The sequence below is a fragment of the Geotrypetes seraphini genome, chromosome 1 (genome assembly GCF_902459505.1).
Source record: "Geotrypetes seraphini chromosome 1, aGeoSer1.1, whole genome shotgun sequence".
Taxonomy (NCBI): Eukaryota; Metazoa; Chordata; class Amphibia; order Gymnophiona; family Dermophiidae; genus Geotrypetes; species Geotrypetes seraphini.
In genome coordinates this window covers 193,464,469-193,487,399 of record NC_047084.1, presented here as the reverse complement: position 1 = coordinate 193,487,399, position 22,931 = coordinate 193,464,469, and the positions used below count along the sequence as shown (strand labels likewise).

The following is a 22,931-nucleotide window of genomic DNA, read 5'->3' as shown; positions in this document are numbered from 1 at the left end:
CAGTTGAACAAGTTTAGCGGCAGATATAATTTACTGACCGATGTCCACAATGGCTCACTGTGGGCTTTTCCGTGCGGTTGTTGCAGTCTCTGATTCTGCCATGCAAACAACCTCGTTAGTATTAAAATAAGCACCCTGATCGACACCCTAACATTGCTTAGGCATGCACTAAATATAGCGACCACTACAAACAACCGAAAATTACTGAAAGGATTAAACTGTGTTACCGACAGGTCTGCCAAAGTCAGTCATGACAGCCCCCCCCAAAAAAAAAGAGAGGTAGGAGGGATGCCCACTTCCTCCTCCTACTTCAGAAATGGCCCCTTAAAAAGAGAGAGACAGGAGGGATGCCCACTCCTTCCTGTCTCAGAAACCCGGCCCCTCCACTCCTGAATTACCCCCTCTAAGCAAAGATTGCAGCCACCCAAAGTTCCCTAAACTTCTGAATACCCCCCCCCTGCAAAGATTGTCAGCAAGAGGGATGTCCATACCCTCCTGCCTAGGTCACCTGAACCATCCCCACACTCCTGACTGCCAAAACCTGGTCCTCCCGCCACATGCTCCCCCACCCGACACCAAGGCCCCCCCATTCTGACCCCTCCTACCATCCCACAAACACCCTTAGAGAAGGCCCTGGGGTCTGGGGAAATCAGGTCAGAACCCCTCAGCCCAAGCAAACACCCCCAACCTCCCTCATATCTTGTTGTAGAAATCTGGCAAGAGTGATGCCCACTCCCTCCTGATGGCAGGCCCACTTCTTCAAAAGGTGGGCCTTCTCCTTCCTGGTGCATCCTAGGATGCACCAGGAAGGAGGCCTAAGGCCCTGATTGGCCAAGGTGCTTAAGTCCCTTCTTAAGGGAGGGGCCTTAGATATCTGATCCAATCAGATATTGGATTGGCCCCTCCTATGTGCCTCCCCTGATGATGATGTTGCTGGATTGAAAATGGAGATCAGAAGCTGTAATGATATTCTTTATATAGGAACATGGACTGTATGAAGCATGAACCAAGGAAAATTGGAAATTGTTAAAGATCAAATGGAAAAAGTCAAAATTGATTTGATAGGGATCAGTGAACTCAAAAGGACAGGACAGGGCCATTTTCAATCAAATGAGCATTGGTCATGGGAAAAATGGTGTGGCATTCATCCTTATAACGTGCTGTATTAGATGAGGGTATACTGTATACATATTCTACATTTGTACCTGAGATGAAAGATTCAGCTTGTGTGTAAAGATCTCTAGCAGTTTGATTTGCTACGTTTCCCCAGTAGGAGCTGTGTTGACTTTTCTAGGGCCTGGTGCAATATTTGCAGTGTTGCCTTTTCACAGGGTTGTTGCAGTTTATATCATGACTGTTCTGAGTGTCTTTTATGGAAGATTTTGTGTTATTTCACCAAGTGTTTTCAGTGGAAGATAAATGTGTTCCTAAGATGATACTAGAGTTTTACCATTTGTATATTTTTGTATGCTGAATTATGCCCTAACTTCATTATTGTCCTCTGAGGAAGGCAACAGTTGTCGCTGAAACTTGGATCCTAATTGCGACTTTGTTTTAGCATTTTTAGGATTTCAGCATTGTTTCATGATACTAACCATTAATAAAAGACATTGTGACCACTAGTTGGATTTGACATCTCCAGTGCCTCTTTTTGTTATTTGCCCTACTGTAGTTCGAGACTTGGTACCTTCTTTCCTTTTCCCTAAGTACTATTTAGCCAGCCTGGGGCCGTTCCTGGATGGCTAAATAGTTCTAAATATCGGGCAACTACTGTTTAACATATTCATTCAAGATCTTGAGATAAAAGTGACAAGAGAAGTGATCAAATTTGCACATGACACACACATATTATTTATTTATTTTTAAAATTTATATATCATCTGTATCTAGACGGTTTCCATAAGAAAACATACATAACATAAAATCAACATTACAAAAAGCTGACTCTTCATATGTAAGTATGTTATCTGCTCTGAAAGCTCTCACAAGGGCAGTATATCAAATCATAATAAACTTGAAACCTGAAATTTAGACCTGTTCAGTTCAAATTCCCTAATACTATTTAGGCTGAATACTTTGGGGCTCATAATTGAAATGGAAATATGTCTAAAAACTGGCCTAAATCAGTACTTAGATCAGGGGTGTCCAATGTCGGTCCTCGAGGGCTGCAATCCAGTCGGGTTTTCAGGATTTCCCCAATGAATATGCATGAGATCTATTAGCATACAATGAAAGCAGTGCATGCAAATAGACCTCATGTATATTCATTGGGGAAATCCTGAAAATCCGACTGGACTGCGGCCCTCGAGGACCGACATTGGACACCCCTGACTTAGATGATCAGTGAAACAAGTTGTCCAAATGCTGATAATCGAACCGGGTTTTAGACGAATCTAAAAACGACTTAGGCCTTCACAGTGCTGCAGTACGCCCAGAGCTCAAAGGGTTGTTTTAGGAGGAGTGGTGAGGGCGGGATTTGGGCAGGCCGTGGGCCATCCTAGACTTAGTTGTACTGCATGTATAACCGAAAGTTTAACAACTCTGCCTAGATGGAACTTGGACATTGTGACTTAAGGCCATCTAAAACCAGGTCTAAGTCACAAGAAGGTATCCAAAGTGACCAGATAACCACTGCAGGGACAAAGTACAGACCCCTACACACTCCCCCAGTGATCACTGACCCTTCCCCCCCTAAACTTTGTAATAAAAATGTCACATATCTGCCTCCAGAACATCAGCACCTGGCAGCCTGGCATAGAAAAGCCTAGTAGAGCTGCACAGAGATGGCTTAAGTGGTCTGGAGGGTGGGCTAATGAACCATGGAGAGGAAGACCCAGGCCCATAAGCCACTCCAACCACTGCATGCTTGGTGAAACATGTGCACCCCTCAAAACACTTATGTACTTCCATATAAGTGGCACCTGCAGCCATAAGGGCTACTGGGGTGGTAAACAGGTGGGTCTAGTAGGTTCTGGGGGGTGTTTTGGGGGGGCTCACCATGACCTATAAGGTTATTGTGGTGAGATGTGTATGTGACACTCTTTTTGTGAAGTTCACAGCAGTACCCTGTAAGGTACCCCACTACTCTGGTGCAATGTTTAGGTGTCCAGTCCATCACTTTGCTGACCTCGCCCACGTCCAAAAGGTCTTTTTCTAGGCATTTTTGACTTGGATGAAGTTTTAGACAAAAATGGGGTAAAAAGATAGAGGACTTAGCGGTCTGGACGATCTGACGGCTGGACGTACAGTTAGACGATTTTAGAAAAAATATATATATATATATTTTGGATGCATTTTTCGAAAATGGATTTTTTCCATGTCCGACTTTGGGCAACTAGCGACTTAGGCCCAAAATGGACTTAGACGTATCTTTTGATTATGCCCCTCTTTGTATTCAGTGGACATACCAAAACTTTAAACTAAGCATTCGCACCATATACAGGATCCTAATGCACAGAGATGATGAGAAGAACCATAACATATGAGGTGTGATCAAAAAATACGGTGAATGTTGCTGCTGCGCACCATCTAATGGAAAAGCAGGGATCTTCAAAATGGGAAGCAGTGCGTCCACCCTTAGTAACAATGTGTGACAAGTTTCAGTTTGGTTGGTGCAGCCATCGGTTGTGAGCTATGGTTGAGAGAATGTGTGTGTTTTAAAGTGTGCCATAAATCATAAATCACGAACACCACATTTACATGTTATTTTGTTTCAAACTGCAAAAAAGTGCTAAAGAAGCACATGAAATGTTAAAATTAGTTTATGGTGATACTGCAGTGACCATAAAGATGGTTTACAAGTTGTTCAAGTGATTTCATAATGGTTGTGAATCGGTTAAAGACGAGGCGAGATAAGGATGTCCTTCAACATCAAAAACCCAAGAGAATGTTGAAAGAGGAAGCAAAATGATTAAATCAAACAGGTGGATTGACTATTAGGGAAATTTCTGAAGCTCTGAACATCTTCAAAACATTTTAACAGCAGATTTGAACATGAAATCAACCTGAGAAATGGACAAACGGTTTCATCCTCCATCATCACATCGCTTCTGGTACGGCAATTTCTATCAAATAAAAACATTGCAGTGTGTCCTTATCCACCTTATTCACCGGATCTGGTACTGTGCAACTTCTGGCTCTTCCCCAAAGTCAAAATAACGAATCAATTCAGGACATCGAGGCAGCCACCACAGCGCAACTAAAGACATTCACAAAAGACTTCCAGAACTGCTTGAGAAAGTGGCAAGAACGATGGGATAAGTGTGTTGGAAGCGAAGGAGAGTATTTTGAAGGGGATTAATGTGTCTTTTACTGTAATACAATTTTTAAATTTAAATATTCACCATATTTTTAAATCACACCTCGTATACGAATATAGACACTGAAGGACATTTCACGTACCCTTTTGACTCTCAAGCTGCGTCGTTCTGTGGCATTTCTCACAAAAGGACACTTTTTGGCCAGTGTTGAGCTGTCGCTGTCACTCCGATTCAACTGTGAAAACAGAGGCAATCAATACAAGCAAATCTCTTCATATGCACATGAGAACCAAAACTAGAGACAACATATCCCATCAGTTTAAACATGTTGCACAATTATCTTAACAGCAGTAAAAGTCATAGGGTCTGATATTCAAAAAAAAGTTGAGCTCCTAAATTAGGCTCCTAAATGTGTGTGTACTATTTTCAGTCAAACTTAAGAACATAAGCTTACAACTGAAAAATTATCTTAATCTGCCTAGATTTATGAGCGTAGATTTAGGGCTCCTTTTACTAAGCTGTGGTAGCGTTTTTAGCGCAAGCGTGCCCCCCGCGCTATGCAGAAAATACTAACACCAGCTCTATGGAGGCATTAGCATCTAGCACGCGCGGCAATGTAGCGCACACTAAAACCGCTAGCACATCTTCGTAAAAGGAGCCCTTAATGTGTTGAAAATCAGTGCTAATCTCCTAACGTTTTTTCCCCTGTCCCAAATACACCCTGTTGCAACCTACTTTATATTCTCCTAAATTACGGAATTTAGTGAAATTTTGAGTATAAAATTGGGCATTTGCCCTTATTAAATTTTTTTTAATATTCTTTATTCATTTTCATATTTTACATCAAGTGCACAAAATATTAAATTACAACAAATTATTACACAATATCACTTTTATATCTACTATATAAAATTCTAATAATATTTTTACCCCCTCCCCCACCACCCACCCTTCAACTGCTTTCCAATCACCATATACACATTATATAACATATTATAACATATTATGTAATATTATTTCCATTACCCACCCCTCCTGATGTGTCATAAAGAAGAAAAAGAAAAGAAGAAGAGAAAAATTGATGATTATTCACTACAATATTTTGTCAATGGCCCCCATATTTTTATAAATTTAGTATATGTCCCTCTTTGTATTGCTATTGCTCTTTCCATTTTGAATATATGGCAAATTGTATTCCACCAAAATGTATAACTAAGGTTACTATGATTCTTCCAATTGTTGGTTATATGCTGAATGGCAACCCCTGTTATGACTAATAAAAGCTTATTATTCTCTGGTGAAATTTGACTTTTTTTCCTCATCATCATTCCAAATAATACGGTATCATATGAGAGTGCTAAATGATTTTCCAACAATGCATTAATTTGAGGCCAAATAGCATTCCAAAATATTTTAATATGGGGACAATAATAAAGTAAATGATCTAATGTCCCAGGTTCCAGATTACAATGCCAGCATCTATTGGACTTAGAACTATCTAATTTTTGCAAACGTACAGGGGTCCAAAACACTCTATGTAACAAAAATAACCATGTTTGTCTCATAGATGCTGACACTGTACATCTCATTCTCCAAGACCAAATTCGTGGCCATTGAGATGCAGTAATTTGGTGCTTAATCTCAATGCTCCAAATGTCTCTTAGACCACTTTTTGGTTTTTTATTCAAATATCCAGATAATAATTTATACCACAATGCGGCTTGATGTCCTAGGAAGTCTGCTTGGAAGCATAGGAACTCCAAACTATACTGATTATTCAAAGTTTTCCATTCAGGGAACCCAACCTGAATGGCCTGCTTCAATTGCAACCATTTAAAACTTTGTGTTTTACTAAAACCAAATCTATGTTGCAATTGTGAAAATTCAAGCAGTTTACCATCCGAAATAACATCATTTAGAGTTCGAATGCCTGCAATAATCCAGTACTTCCAAAGAATTTGAGCTCCGCCAATTTTAATCTTGGAGTTTATCCATAAAGATTGATTAGTTGACTTATTAATTGGGATAGGTGTTAATTTACTAATAAACCTCAACGTTTTCCAAGTATCCATTAATATCTTATTTTCCCTATATCTTCTAGGCATGTTAATACTTGGAACATGAACTAAATTCAGAGGAACCATAAGGCGCCATTCCAAGTATAACCAATCTGGTGCATTATAGCACAGTTACTTACCGTAACAGGTGTTATCCAGGGACAGCAGGCAGATATTCTTAACGCATGGGTGACGTCACCGACGGAGCCCTCGGTACGGACCTTTTTAACTAGAAGTTTCTAGTTGGCCGCACCGCGCGTGCGCGAGTGCCTTCCCGCCCGACGGAGGAGTGCGTGGTCCCCAGTTAGGATAAGCCAGCTAAGAAGCCAACCCGGGGAGGTGGGTGGGACGTAAGAATATCTGCCTGCTGTCCCTGGATAACACCTGTTACGGTAAGTAACTGTGCTTTATCCCAGGACAAGCAGGCAGCATATTCTTAACGCATGGGTGACCTCCAAGCTAACAAAGAGGGAGGAGGGATGGTTGGCCATTAGGAAAATAAATTTTGTAACACAGATTGGCCGAAGTGTCCATCCCGTCTGGAGAAGGCATCCAGACAGTAGTGAGTAGTGAACGTGTGAACTGAGGACCAAGTGGCCGCCTTGCAGATTTCCTCGATGGGCGTGGAGCGGAGGAAAGCCACAGAAGCAGCCATAGCTCGGACTCTGTGTGCCGTGACAGCACCTTCCAGTGACAGACCGGCCCGAGCATAGCAGAACGCAATACAGGCAGCAAGCCAATTGGAAAGCGTTCGTTTGGAGACAGGATGACCCATACGGTTAGGGTCGAAGGACAAAAAAAGCTGAGGAGAGGAGCGGTGAGCCCTGGTACGGTCAAGATAGTAGGCTAGGGCACGCTTACAATCCAGCGTGTGCAGCGCCTGTTCCCCAGGATGGGATTGGGGCTTAGGGAAAAAGACAGGCAACACAATGGACTGGTTGAGGTGAAAAGCTGAGACCACCTTAGGAAGAAATTTAGGATGAGTGCGCAGGACCACCTTGTCATGGTGAAAAACAGTGAAAGGTGGATCAGCGACCAGTGCATGCAGCTCACTAACCCTCCTGGCAGAGGTGATGGCAATCAGGAAAAGCACCTTCCAGGTAAGGAATTTGAGCGAAGTTGAGGCAAGAGGCTCAAAAGGAGGTTTCATGAGAGCTGATAAAACCACATTCAGGTCCCAGACGACAGGAGGAGGCTTCAGAGGTGGTTTGACATTGAAGAGACCTCTCATGAACCGGGAAACCAGAGGATGAGCCGTGAGAGGTTTTCCGAGGATAGGCTCGTGAAATGCAGTGATGGCACTGAGGTGGACTCTGATGGAGGTAGATTTGAGACCAGCATTGGACAGAGAGAGCAAATAGTCCAGTACAGATTCCACCGCCAAAGAGGTGGGATCCTGATGATGCCGTAGACACCAGGAGAACCTGGTCCACTTCTGATGGTAACATTGGAGGGTGGCCGGTTTCCTGGAGGCGTCCAAAATGAGACGGACAGGCTGAGATAGATTCTCTGGAGAGGTCAGCCCGAGAGAAACCAAGCTGTCAGGTGGAGCGAAGACAGATTGGGATGTAGTAGAGATTGATGCTGTTGTGTAAGTAGAGTAGGAAACACAGGAAGAGGAATGGGCTCCCTGGAGCTGAGTTGGAGCAGGAGGGAGAACCAGTGTTGTCGTGGCCACCGAGGGGCGATGAGAATCATGGTGGCCCTGTCCCTGCGGAGCTTGAACAAGGTCCGCAACATCAGAGGAAGTGGAGGGAAGGCATACAGGAACCGATCCTTCCAATCGAGCAGGAATGCATTTGGTGCCAGACGATGAGGAGAGAAGAGTCTTGAACAGAATTGGGGCAGCTGATGATTGTGAGGTGCTGCAAAGAGGTCCACCTGCGGAGTGCCCCATCGAGCAAAGATGGAGTGGAGTGTTGGAGGATCCAGTGTCCACTCGTGAGGTTGAAGTATGCGGCTGAGATTGTCGGCCAGGGAGTTCTGTTCGCCCTGGATATAGACCGCCTTGAGGAAAAGATTGCGGGCCGTGGCCCAGGTCCAGATGCGTAGGGCCTCGAGGCAAAGGAGGCGAGAGCCGGTGCCGCCTTGTTTGTTTATGTAGTACATGGCGACTTGATTGTCTGTGCACAGGAGAAGAACCTGGGGGCAGAGAAGATGCTGGAACGCTTTGAGAGCGTAGAACATGGCTCTGAGTTCCAGGAAATTGATGTGATGCTGACGCTCTTGTGGGGTCCAAAGACCCTGGGTGCGTAGATCCCCTAGATGGGCTCCCCACGCATAGGGGGAGGCATCTGTGGTGATGGTCATGGAGTGAGGGGGCAGATGAAAGAGTAGACCCCTGGAAAGATTTGAGGAGTTCAACCACCATTGGAGAGATTGCTGAAGAGATAATGTCACAGAGATGGGATGAGAAAGAAGATCCATCGTTTGTGACCATTGGTTGGCGAGAGTCCATTGAGGTGTCCGGAGATGGAGGAAGGACATGAACTGTCGATGCCATGTGGCCCAGGAGGACCATCATTTGTCGGGCAGGAATGGTGGGATGCATGAGGACCTGACGACAGAGATGGAGCAGGGTCCACTGACGATCGGAGGGAAGAAAAGCCCTCATTAGAGTGGTGTCCAGAACAGCTCCGATGAATTGAAGTCGCTGGGTGGGAAGCAGATGCGACTTGGGGTAGTTGATCTCGAACCCCAAGAGATGGAGGAGAGAGATGGTGTGATGAGTAGCCTGTAGCACAAGTTGAGGCGACGGTGCTTTCACCAACCAATCGTCCAAGTAGGGGAACACTTGGAGGTTGTGAGACCTGAGGAAGGCCGCTACCACTATCAGGCACTTGGTGAATACCCTGGGAGATGAGGCGAGGCCAAAGGGAAGCACCTTGTACTGATAGTGATGGTGGTGTACCTGGAAACGCAGGTAGCGGCGAGAAGTCTGATTGATGGAGATGTGAGTGTAGGCCTCCTTGAGGTCCAGGGAACATAGCCAGTCGTGTTGAGAGAGAAGAGGGTAGAGCGTGGCAAGGGAAAGCATTCTGAACTTCTCCTTGACGAGGTGTTTGTTGAGGTTCCTGAGATCGAGAATGGGACGGAGGTCTCCCGTCTTTTTGGGTACCAGGAAGTAGCGGGAGTAGAATCCCTGACCCCTTTGTTCTGGAGGTACCTCTTCGATGGCATTGAGAAGAAGGAGGGATTGAACCTCCCTCAGGAGGAGGGGGATTTGAGATGAATGAGAAGCAGACTCTACGGGAGGGTTGTCCGGTGGAAGAGTCTGGAAGTTGAGAGAGTAGCCGTGGTGGATGATGTTGAGGACCCACTGGTCCGATGTGATGACCTCCCAACGGCTGGAGAAAATGGTGAGACGACCTCCGATTGGTTGTGGAAGAGGTAGCGAAGGTGGAAGACTGGCTATGCCCTGGAGAGAAGAGTCAAAAGGGCTGAGACGGCTTAGCAGAAGGCAGAGGCTTGTTAGGTTGAGTGGATTGAGAACGTGCCTGCGCCTGGTGATGTTGCTGCCGTGGCCGCCGAGACTGTTGGGAAGGCGGGTTGAGTGGTCTGGCTGAGAATCTGCGCTGGTATGAGGTTTGAGGCCTGTAAGGACGTGTAGGCGGAGCCTTCTTTTTTGGTTTAATCAGGGTGTCCCACCTAGTTTCATGCGCAGAGAGTTTTTGGGTGGTGGAATCCAGGGACTCTCCAAACAGTTCATCCCCAAGACAAGGGGCGTTGGCTAGACGATCTTGGTGATTAATGTCCAAGTCTGAGACTCTCAGCCAGGCCAGGCGGCGCATGGCTACAGCCATGGCAGAGGCACGGGAGATAAGCTCGAAGGAATCATATATCGAGCGGACCAGAAATTTTCTCAATTGGAGGAGACCAGAGATTTGTTGCTGAAAAAGTGGGATCTTCCTCTCTGGGAGATACTTCTGGAGGGCTGACAACTGCTGGACCAAGTGTTTCATGTAGAATGAAAAATGGAAGGAATAGTTGTTCGCCCTGTTGGCCAACATGGCATTCTGATAGAGCCTCTTGCCAAACTTGTCCATGGTTTTACCCTCTCTGCCAGGAGGGGTGGAGGCATAGACACTGGAGCCCTGAGTCTTCTTTAAGGTGGATTCAACCAGGAGGGACTCATGGGGAAGTTGTGACTTATCGAATCCTAGAATAGGGATAACCCTATAAAGGTTATCTAACTTGCGTGGGGCCCCAGGTACTGTAAGGGGGTTTTCCCAATTTTTATAGAAAGTCTCCCGTAAGATGTCATGCACGGGTAGTTTAAGAAACTCCTTGGGAGGTTGCTCAAAATCCAGAGCCTCTAGAAAGGCTTGGGATTTCTTGGAGTCTGATTCCAGAGGGAGGGATAGGGCGGCAGACATCTCCCTGAGAAACTTTGAGAAGGAGGATTGCTCAGGCCTGGAGGTGGCATCAGGAGCTGAGGGATCCTCATCAGAGGAGGAGAGATCTTCCTCGGTACCGGGGGGAGATTCTTCCCACAAGTCTGGGTCCCGGACCTCCGGGTGTGCATGACGCGACACCGGGGTGGAAGGGTCGGTATGGTGAGTCTTGGACAAAGATTTCCCAGAGCGTACCGAAACGGTCCCGGGGGAGGAGGACCGGCGTCGGTCCCGGTCCCGGGAAGAATGGTGCTCCGCTCGGTCCCGAGGAGGATCCGCAGTGGCATGTTGGGCCGAGAGAATCGGCATGGAGGTATTAATAGGTACCGATGGGGTGGACACCGGTGGCTCGGTACGGGGCTCGGGCCGGTCTGGTACCGGAAGAAGTGGTGCCAGGATAGTAGGCAACAGTTGCTCGAGCTGACGTTTCAGCTGGTCTTGCAGTTGACCCTGGAGGATGGCCGCAATTCGGTCATCCAGGGGAGGCACCGGAACCGCTTTCTTTTTCTTCGGTTCCTTAGGTGCCGCTCTACGTCCCGGCGATGAGGAGGCCGATGATGAGGCACTCACCGAAATCGGGACGGAGCGCTTTCGGGCTCGGCTCGAGGCCGGCAGGGTCGGTGTCGCCACTGTGGCTGGTGGGCGCTCGAGGGAAGGGGTAGGCTTCTTAGCCGGCTTACCTTGCGCCAGCGGCGCCGATGTGGGGTCGGGCGTCGTCGAAGCCGACGGTGCCGATTTCTGTGGTACCGCTGTCGAAGTCGAGGATTCCATGGTCGACCCGGTGCCGAACAACAGATCTTGTTGGATTTTTCGGTTTTTAAGCGTCCGCTTTTTAAGAGTGGCACAGCGGGTGCAGGAGTCCGCCCGATGCTCTGGCCCCAAACACTGTAAACACCAATTGTGTGGGTCAGTGAGGGAGATCGGGCGTGCACACCGCTGGCACTTCTTGAAACCGACCTGCGGGGGCATGAAGGGGAAAACAGCCTCCGCAAAATCGAATCCCGAGGCCTGGATAATGGCAACAGGCCCCGCCGGGGCAAAACGAAAAAAGATAGAAAAAAATCAAAGTTTTTTTTTTTTTTTTTTTGCAAACTAAAAGAAAAGAAACCCGAAGGTGAATACAGAGAAAATAAGAAAAAATTCGCGAGCGGGAAGGCAAAAAAGTGAGTTCAACGACCGTTGAAAAACACACGCGTCTTCTTCGCTCCGCGGAAACGAAGAAACTGGGGACCACGCACTCCTCCGTCGGGCGGGAAGGCACTCGCGCACGCGCGGTGCGGCCAACTAGAAACTTCTAGTTAAAAAGGTCCGTACCGAGGGCTCCGTCGGTGACGTCACCCATGCGTTAAGAATATGCTGCCTGCTTGTCCTGGGATAACTATAAGTTCTGGGAGGATCCAATACATACCCTTATTAAATTTTAAAACAGATCAATTTAGTAGCACAACTCTCAAAGTAAGGAGCATCAATTTTTTGAATACAGGACAGGGAGGTGAAGTACTTCTGTGTACAAAAGAAAAGTGGGACTTGGGGGTGATCGTGTCTGATGATCTTAGTGTGGCAAAGCCAGAAGGATGTTTGGGTGTATAACGAGAGGAATGGCCAGTAGGAAGAAAGAAGTGATAGTGCCACTGTATAAGTTTCTGGTGAGGCCCCATTTAGAATAATGTGTGCAATTCTGGAGTTGTAAACAGGATGGAGTTGGTTCAGAGGCAACAAAATGTCAGTGGTCTCTATCATAAAGCATTTGGGGACAGACTTATAGACCTCAAAGAAACATGACAGCAGATAAAGGCTAAATGGCCCGCCCAGTCTGCCCATCTAAAGCATCTTCTCCTCTCCCTAAAAGATCCCACTTGCCTGTCTCACACTTTCCATATATCTACCACCCTTTCTGTAAAAAAGTATTTTCTTAGATTACACATGAGACTATTACCTCTTAACCTCATTCTATGCCTTCTCACTCTGGAGTTGCCTTTCAATTGAAAGACTTACCTCATGCGTATTTATGCCACATAGATCTCTATTTTTCCCCTCTCCTACACTTTCTTCCAAAGTATACATATCGAGATCTTTAAGTCTGTCCCCATATGTCTTATGAAGTAGACCATCAACCATTTTAGATGACTTCCTCTGGACTGACTTCATCCTGCTTATATCTTTTTGAAAGTGTCATCTCCAGAACTGTACATAATATTCTAAATGAGGTCTCACCAGAGTCTTTCCTACTGGCCATCCCTCTCCCTATGCATCCAAGCATCCTTCCAGCTTTCACCATTGCCTTTTCAACTTGTTTGGCCACCTTAAGATCATCACATACCCGTCCTGCTCCTCTTTCGTGCACAAAAGTTATTTACCCCCTAAACTGCATCATTCCCTCGTTTTTTGCAGACCAAATGTAAGACCTTCCATTTCTTAGCATTAAATCTTTGTTGCCAAATTTCAGACCATTCTTCAAGCTTCACTAGGTCCTTCCTCATGTTATCCACACTATCAGGGCTGTCTACTCTATTGAAGATTTTGGTATCATCTGCAAAGAGGCAAATCTTACCAGTCAGCACTTCAGAAATATTGCTTACAAAAATGTTAAAAAGAACAGGCCCAAGAACAGAACCTTGAGGCACACTACTGGTAACACCCCTTTCTTCAGAGTGATCTCCATAGAGTACTACCCTCTGCCACTTACCCCCTTCTTCTACAAAGCCGCACTAGTGGCTGCCGCGTGGCAACAGCCCCGAAGCCCTTCAAATCTCTATGGGTTTTGAGGCCGTTACTGCGCAGCTTTGTAGAAGAGGGGGTTAGTTTCTGACTCAGTCCGTCACTTTGGAAACCATACCGAGGGCACTGTGAGCCTGTGCGTCACATTATCAAAGGCTTTGGTAAAATCTAAATACACCTCATCTAACTCTCTCTTCCTCTATCCAATTCTCTGGTCATTCAGTCAAAGAAATTCATCAGATTTGTCTGACAAGACCTGCCTCTAATGAATCCATGTTGCTTCGGGTCCTGTAATCCACTGAATTCCAGAAACTGCACTATTCTCTGTTTTAAAAGCGTTTCCATTAATTTACTTACCAAAGAAGTCAGACTTACTGTCTTGTAGTTCTCTGTTCCTTCCTTACTTCCACTTTTGTGGAGAAGGACCATATCCGTCCTTCTCCAATCCTGTGGTACCACTCCTGACTCTAGAGAAGTCAGCGGAGCTACCAGAACTTCCTTAAGTTCCCTCAGTACCCTCGGATGCACACCATCCAGCCCCATCACTTTATCCACCTTTAGTTTAGCAAGCTCTTCACAAACATTATCCTCTGAAAATCAATCAGGGTCTACCATACCCCCAGATCTATTTTACTTTTGTTTTCTGTGGTCCAGCTCCTGACACTTCAGCTGTTAAGCAATTGAGCCTTTTCTTTATCAGCTTTCTCACTTTATGGAAACTTCATACCTTTAAACATTACTTCAATTTCTTCTCCTTTCGACTGCTGGTTCAATCTCTGATCTTAAGTACCTTAGACTATTGCAATATTATATACTTGGGATCTCTCAAGAAAACCATCAAATGACTGAGAATAGTCTAAAATGCTGCAGTCCGTCTCATTTATGGCCTCAAGAAATCAGACCATGTAAGCCCGTATTACAAAAAACTACACTGGCTGCCTGTGAAAGCAAGGGTCATCTTTAAGTTTGCTTGCCTTTGCTTCAAAACCATGACAGGTTCATCCTCAACCTATCTGTCTCACCAATTTGAATTCCCAGGTACAACTAAAACACGCAGTGCCTACTTGTTCGCTTTTCCATCTCTAAAGGGCTGTACCTACCAGAGATACCTCAATAGAACATTATCATTCCAAGCAGGCAAATAGAATAAATATTTAACCAACTTCATCTCAAACACATTTTTGTACCAAACGTTTAGAAAGTCAATCAAAACTTATCTCTTTGACAAATTTCTCTGACCCCACTTCAATCTTGATGTACTTCCAAAACACTTCCAGGTAAACTTGACTAAGCTTAACAAGACAAAGTAATTTTGAAAGTTCTCTATAGTGTCGCTGTCTGTATACAGTCTCTTCCCCTGTAAACCGCTTTGAACTGTTTATGGTATGGCAGTATATAAAAAATAAAGTTATTATTATTACATATTCCTCCCCTTCCCCTTTGAGTCTCACAATGCTACTTTTGCACTTCCACTAATATCTAAAATATGAATGTCTTGTCCCCTCCCCCCATTTTACTGTGTGTGCTATTTTCTCTTCTATTTGCATCTTTGCTTTCTTGACTATTCGACCAGCCTCTCTTAACTTTTCCAGATATTTTTACCTGTTTTCTTCTTTCTGCAATCTTTTGTAGTTTATGAAGGCTAATCCCTTTTTCCTTATCTTCTCAGCTACTACTTTTGAGAACCAAAGCGGCCTTCTTTTCCTTACAAAATGGTTTGCTGCCTTTAATAGCTCCATTCAGTTTTGTCCATTGTTTTGCTACTTCTTCCAGATGTTCTCATCCAGACAACAATTCCTTGACATATCTCCCATCTGAACAAAGCTAGTTTGTTTTTTTTTAAAGTTTAGAACTTTCACTTTCGAATGAACCCTCTCTATACTGTCTTAATATTAAATCACACCAAGTGGTGATCACTGGATGCCAAATAATCACCCACTATAACATCAGAAACACGTTCCCCATTTGTAACCCCTAAGTTCAGTATGGCTCCATCCTGTGTGGGTTCCATTACCAACTGCTGGAATAGTTCTTCTTATAGAGAATCCAGGATTTCTTCTACGAGATCCTGAAAAGCACAGTTACTTACCGTAACAGGTGTTATCCAGGGACAACAGGCATATATTCTCACATGTGGGTGATGTCATCTATGGAGCCCCGATGCGGAAGCATTTTCAAGCAAACTTGATTGAAGATTTAAGTTTGCTCTGCTGCTCTACGCATGTGTGCCTTCCTGCTCCACTAGGGGGCGCATCCCCTCGTGGTCTCCAGTTCACTTAACTAGCAAAGAAGCCAACCTCGGGGAGGTGGGCGGGTTGTGAGAATATATGCCTGCTGTCCCTGGATAACACCTGTTACGGTAAGTAACTGTGCTTTATCCCAGGACAAGCAGGCATGATATTCTCACAAGTGGGTGACCTCCAAGCTAACTGAAAAGGGATGGAGGGAAGTTGGCAATTTACGCAAACAGATTTCGCAATACCGATTGGCCGAATCGGCCATCGCTTCTGGACAGTGAGTCCAGACAGTAGTGGGAGGTGAAAGTATGAACCGAAGACCACTTGGCAGCCTTGCAGATTTCCTCAATAGGTGTGGACCTGAGGAATGCTATGGAGGCTGCCATCGCTCGGACCTTGTGTCCCGTTACTCGACCATGCAGCGCGAGACCAGCCTGAGCGTAGCAAAAGGTGATGCAATCGGCCAACCAGTTGGACAAGGTGCGCTTGGAAACTGGGTGGCCTAACCGGTTTGGGTTGAAGGCCAAAAACAATTGTGGGACTTTCCGGTGTGGTTGAGTGCGTTGGAGGTAAAAGGCCAACGCTCTCTTGCAGTCAAGAGTGTGAAGCGCCACCTCTCCGGGGTGAGAGTGGGGCTTGGGAAAAAACACGGGCAAGACAATGGACTGATTGAGGTGAAAATCAGACACTACTTTAGGCAAGAACTTTGGATGTGTGCGGAGTACCACCTTGTCATGGTGGAATACAGTGAAGGGTGGGTCCGCTACCAGAGCCTGTAGCTCACTAATTCGCTGGGCGGAAGTGAGTGCAAGCAGGAAAATCACCTTCCAAGTGAGAAATTTAGGATGGCATTTGTCTAGGGGCTCAAATGGAGGTTTCATTAGTTGAGCCAGAACCACGTTAAGGTCCCAAACCTCCGGAGGGGGTTTGAGAGGAGGGTGGACATTCAGAAGACCCTTCAAGAAGCGAGAGACTAAGGGGTGGAGCGAGAGGGCTTTTCCTTCCAGGGGCTGATGAAAGGCCGCAATCGCATTGAGATGTACTCGAATGGAGTTGGTCTTTAGGCCGGAGTGAGATAATTGAAGTAAATAGTCAAGGACCAGAGGGACGGGGACCGACACCGGGTCCTGGCTGTGAGAGGAACACCAGGCTGAGAATCTGGTCCACTTTTGGGAATAGCAGGTTCTCGTCGAGGTCTTTCTAGAGGCCTCCAATATCTCCTTGACTGATTGAGACACGGGGAGGGAAGTCAGGGGGAAAGAAACCAAGCATTCAGATGAAGAGATTGAAGATTGGGATGTAACAGCGAACCCTGACCCTGTGATAGTAGAGAGGGAAACCGAGGCAGAGGCAGTGGATCTCTGACACTGAGTTGAAGTAGAAGGGAAAACCAAGGCTGGCGTGGCCAGCGAGGAGCAATCAGGATCAGGGTGGCGTTCACCGTTTTCAGGTGGACCAGCGTCCGCAGGATCAGAGGAAACGGCGGAAACGCGTACAGAAACCTTCCCTCCCAGTCGAGGAGGAAGGCGTCGGCCTCGAGTCGGTCCGGGGAGTGTATCCGGGAGCAGAAGAGGGGCAGTTTGTGGTTGTGGGGGGATGCGAACAGATCTATTTGAGGCGTCCCCCACTTTTCGAAGACCTGTCGTAGGGTCTGAGAGTGCAGTGACCACTCGTGTGGCTGGAGGAGGCGGCTGAGTCTGTCCGCCAGACAGTTTTGTTCTCCTTGTATGTACACCGCTCGAAGGAAGGTGTTGTTGGAGATTGCCCATTTCCAGAGGTGCATGGCTTCCCGACAGAGGGACCAAGACCCTGTCCCCCCTTGTTTGTTTACGTAGTACATTGCTAATTGGTTGTCGGTTCGGATGAGGACCACCCGGTCGTGAAGCAGATGTTGAAAAGCTACAGCTGCGAGATAGATGGCCCGGAGCTCTAGCACGTTGATGTGACAGCGGCGGTCTTCTGCTGACCACATCCCCTGAGTGCAGAGGCCGTCCAGGTGGGCTCCCCAAGCGTACTCCGATGAGTCCGTGGTGAGTACCTTGCTGTGAGGAGGGGCGAGGAAGAGCAAACCTTTGGAAAGATTTGAAGAGTCAGCCCACCAGCGGAGTGATCGTTGCAAGGAAGGAGTCACTGTCACGGGACGATCGATCGGGTCCCGGTCTTGACGCAATTGAGAGGCCAGGGTCCATTGAGGGATTCTCAGATGGAGACGGGCGAAGGGTGTGACATGGACGGTGGAAGCCATGTGGCCCAGGAGAGTCATCATCTGTCGAGCTGATACCGAGGTCAGCAGTGAGATCCTTCGGCTCAGACTTACTAACGCCTCTAGACGCGGAGGGGGGAGGAAGGAACGGAGGCGAACCGTGTCCAGCGTGGCCCCGATGAATTGTAGGGACTGCGAGGGGCATAGTTGGGATTTTGGGAAGTTTATCTCGAACTCCAGACTTTGTAGGTAGATAATAGTCTGTTGGGTCGCTGAGATAACCCCTTCCCTGGACGGGGCTTTGATCAGCCAGTCGTCCAGGTAGGGGAATACCTGAAGACCTTGGGAGCATAAGGTAGTTGCGACCACCACGAGGCACTTGGTGAAGACCCGAGGTGACGATGCTAGGCCGAAGGGGAGGACTCGGTATTGCAGGTGCAGGTCTCACTGAAAACGCAAGAACTTGCGGTGAGCGGGGTGCACTGGAACATGTGTGTACGCCTCCTTCAGATTGAGGGAGCAGAGCCAGTCGCCCTCGTCGATCAGGGGGTAGAGGGTCGGTAGGGAAAGCATCCAAATTTTTTCCCGTACCAGAAATTTGTTGAGGCGTCTCAAGTCTAGTATTGGGCGAAGGTCTCCCGTTTTTTTCAGTACCAGGAAGTAACGGGAGTAGAAGCCCTTCCCCCGTTGGCCGGGGGGAACCTCCTCCACTGCTCTCAGGTGAAGCAGATCTCGAGCTTCGGAGAGGAGTAGGGGTAGCTGCGTCCGGTTGGGAGGGCAATTCCTTGGGGGGTTGTCTGGAGGAATGGCCCGAAAGTTGAGAGAGTATCCTGATGAGATCACGCCAAGGACCCATGCGTCCGACGTGATTTGTTCCCAGCGAGGGTAAAAGACTTTGAGGCGACCCCCGATGGGAAGGAGGCCTGGGACTATGGTGGAGGGGGCCCGCCCCCTTCCGCGTATCCCGTCAAAAGGATGGGGATGGTTTGGTAGTCGCAGGCGGTTAGGACTTGGGCACAGCCCGATGGTGGGCTTGCGGACGCCTGGGCGGAGGCCGCGAGAAGGCAGGAGTGGATTTTTGTGGGTAGCGGCGTGGAGGGGCCCTGAACGGCCTGGACGCGGGCGGTTTAGGCTTTTGCCGCATGAGGGAGGCAAACGAGCGTTCGTGTTCGGAGAGGCGTTTTGTAGCCGCCTCGATAGTGTCATCGAACAGTTCTTTACCCACGCAGGGGAGGTTAGCCAACCGGTCCTGTAAGTTGGGGTCCATGTCGACCAGGCGCAGCCAAGCTAGTTGGCGCATGGCGATAGCAAAGGCTGCCTCCCTGGAGGAGAGTTCGAAGCCATCGTAGGCCGCGTGGAATAGATGGAGGCGTAGGTTGGAGAGGGACTCTGAAAGCAGGCTAAACGCTCCTTGGCGGGAGGCCGGTAAGTCAGTCTCAAATGCTCTCAGTAGTCCAATGAGGTGTTTGAGGTAGGATGTGAAGGTGAAAGTGTAGCTTTGCACCCTAGAGGCCATCATCGCATTTTGATATAGTCTCCTGCCGAACTTGTCTAGGGTTCAGCCTTCTCAGCCTGGGGGGACCGCCGCTGAGACCCTGAAGGGGTGAGCCTTTTTCAAGGAGGATTCTACTAACAGCGACTGGTGGGAGAGCTGCGGTTGTTCAAATCCGGGGAAGGGTACTGTACGGTACTTGGCCTCCATTTTGGAGGGTACTGCTGTGACCATATAGGGGGTCTCCAGGTTCCTGAAGAAAGCCTGTTGGAGTACCGGGTTAGGCGGTAAGCGAAGGGACTCTCTGGGCAGTGATGGCATATCCAGCTCCGCTAGGTACTCCTTAGAGTATCTGGAGTTGGACTGGAGGTCTAAGTCCAAAGCGTGGCCCATGTCCTGGACAAAGCGAGAGAAGGATGGGCGGGATGTTCCCGAGGCCCCATGCGGGGTCGGTGAACGAGACCTCCGTCGGGTGGAGAAGGATGGGGAGGCTTCCCTCGAGTATCGAGGCTCCTGCTCCGATCCACGCTCCGAGACCGGGGAAGCACTGTGAAAGTGTTCCGGGGTCGTGGATCTCCGACGTCTTGAGGAGCCCCTCGGAGACGATGCCGGGGTTCGGGGTACCGATCGATGTCGAATCGGTGACCTCGACCCGGACTCCCTCGGTGAAAGCCTGAAACCTCGGATCGGAGCCCCGGTCCGAGGGGGAGTTCGGAGGATGCGCGGGTTGGAGAGTGATAGCTCCGCCACCCTCAGCGGTTCCGTACGAGGTGTAGGTGAACGGCCTCGTAGAGTGGGGGAACCCCGGGCCTTCTTGGAGGTACGGTGGTTCGAGGTTTCTGTCGTTTTAGCATGACGTTTTGCCCCGCGGCGGTCTGTGGAGGGAGAGCGCCTCGGGTGTCTCGGCGAGGAGTCCGAGGAGGATGGGATGCGGCGAAGCTTGCGCGCTTTTCCCCGAGGTGGCTCGACGCGAGGCTCAGGCTGGTCTGGCACATGCGGGGTAGAGGTTGAGGCCGGTTGTAGATGGGCCATTGCAGCGGACAGCTCCGATGAGATCATCGCTCGGAGTAGTTCCTGGAAAACGGGCACGGACAGCATCGAGGGCATGTCCACTGCCTCGGTGCACTCCACCGGGGGCGACCTCTTATCAGAGTATTCCCGTGTGGTGGAGGCACGGCCCGAAGGCTTGGAGGGCTTCGCCGGGGCTGTAAGCATGGGACTTCCGCCATGCATCGCCGGTGTCCCCGAGGCTGGCTTCTAAGCTGTTACGGAACCTGAAGAGGGAAGAGGGGACTTACCCGGAGCCGAGGCTTTCTGTTGTCCCGAGGACTTCGGATTCGAGTCTCGAGGCGATGTCGAGGTATTCGGGGCCGAGGTCAAGGCTGGGGCCGAGGCTGGGGCCGACCTCGAGGCCGAGGTAGAGGGTTGGTCGGCGGCGAAGAGATCCGCCATGCGGGCTTTTCTTCGGCGGAGGGCCCGGTTCTGGAAAGTAGCACACTGGGGGCAGGAGTCAGTTGGATGAGCGGCCCCCAGGCAGAGGATGCACCAGCGATGCGGGTCTGTGATGGAAAGAAGCCGCTCGCACCGGGTGCACTTTTTAAAGCCGGTCAAAGGCCAGGACATAGAATCGAAACTGGCCGCGGCTCGAGTAGCCACGCGGCCACGGAAGCCTCCGGGTCGGTCAAAAACGAAGCAGGAACAAGTTGAAACAAGAAAAAATTTGCGCACAGCGACTTAATCGAGAAAAATAAGAAAAAATTGCAGTGCTAGAAGGCAGTTGGGGCAGAGCCTGAAAAAACACGACTTCTAGGCTCAGCGGAAAATTTTGAACTGGAGACCACGAGGGGATGCGCCCCCTAGTGGAGCAGGAAGGCACGCATGCGTGGACCAGCAGAGCAAACTTAAATCTTCAATCAAGTTTGCTCGAAAATGCTTCCGCATCGGGGCTCCGTAGATGACGTCACCCACATGTGAGAATGTCATGCCTGCTTGTCCTGGGATAATAGGAATATTCCAATCAACATCTGGCATATTAAAATCTCCTATTAGTAGTATTTCACCATTTATAGCTATATTTTGAATGTATTCTATTAAATCTATGTCCACCTCTTCCATCTGTGAAGAAGGCCTGTATATGAACACTAATGCAAATCAATTTTCCATTCCCTCTTTCCACTTTGACCAACAGTGCCTCTTCCTTACCCTGTAGATCCTGCAATTGTGTGGCTTTAATATGATCTTTTACATTTAATGCCACTTTCCCTTCTTTTCTTCCTACTCTGTCTTTCCTGAACAGATTATAGCATGGTATAACCACAGTATATCCCAGTCATAATTCTCCGTGAACCACTACTCCATGATTGCCACTAAATCCAACTAAGCCTCTAGATCAGAATGTTCTGTATTGCGGGTGTGAATCTGTGGAACAGTCTGTGGAACAGCGACCATAATATGGTATGGCTTAACCTTAAGAAAGGTTTCTCAAGGTCAAACACGGCAACTAGGGTTCTCAACTTTAGAGGCACAGACTTTGACCGTATGGGAGATTTTGTCCGTCAGGAGTTACATAAACAAGCACTACCTAACAATGTGGAGGATATGTGGTCGACTCTGAAGTCCACCCTACACGAAGCAACAAACCGCTACACAAGAACAATGAGTAAACACAGGAGGAACAAAAAACCCCAATGGTTCAGTGCAAAAATTTTGGACCTCGTTAAAAAGAAAAAAGAAGCATTTATCACCTACAAGCATAAAGGTAAACGAGAGGCGAAAGAAGACTATCTAGACAGATCTAAAGCTGTCAAAATAGCAGTCAGAGAGGCCAAACTCCAAATGGAAGAAGATCTAGCACGGAACATTAAAAAAGGGGATAAATCCTTCTTCAACTATATTAGTCACAGGAAAAGAAACAAAAACGGGATAGAATGCCTGAAGAAATCGGACGGTAGCCTTGTAGAATCAGATTCTGCCAAGGCAGAATTACTAAACGAATACTTCTGCTCAGTCTTCACCTGTGAAGCACCAGGAGCTGGTCCACTGCTTCAAACGGGAAACAACCAGAAGGACCCGTTTCAAGATTTTGAGTTTACACCCAGTTGCGTCTACTACGAACTATCAAGACTCAAAGTAGATAAAGCTATGGGACCAGACAACCTACATCCCAGAGTACTAAGAGAATTGAGTGAAGTCCTGGCAGAACCATTATCTGTTCTTTTCAATCTCTCCCTAAGCACAGGAAGAGTCCCCTTGGACTGGAAAACCGCCAACGTTATCCCACTCCACAAAAAGGGATGCAGGACAGAGACGGCAAACTACAGACCAGTGAGTCTCACGTCTATAGTGTGCAAGCTCATGGAAACACTGATCAAACGACATCTTGACATGATCCTAGACGAGGAAAACCTACGTGATCCACACCAGCACGGATTCACCCAGGGCAGATCCTGCCAATCTAACCTGATTGGTTTTTTTGACTGGGTTACTAGGCAGCTAGATGCCGGAGAATCAATGGATGTGGTGTATTTGGACTTCAGTAAAGCTTTTGATAGCGTCCCACACCGAAGATTAT

General features: G+C 47.9%; 1 protein-coding gene across 2 annotated transcripts in view; it reads right to left on the bottom strand.

Moving 5' to 3' along the window:
• The window catches only part of WWC2 (WW and C2 domain containing 2), a 343,981-nt gene that overhangs the window by 20,388 nt on the left and 300,662 nt on the right, over positions 1 to 22,931 (bottom strand). For both annotated transcript variants that reach the window (XM_033943044.1, XM_033943053.1), the window contains one exon: positions 4,402 to 4,494. In XM_033943044.1, the coding sequence (XP_033798935.1) occupies positions 4,402 to 4,494 (93 nt within the window). The remainder of the gene's footprint in view (positions 1 to 4,401; positions 4,495 to 22,931) is intronic.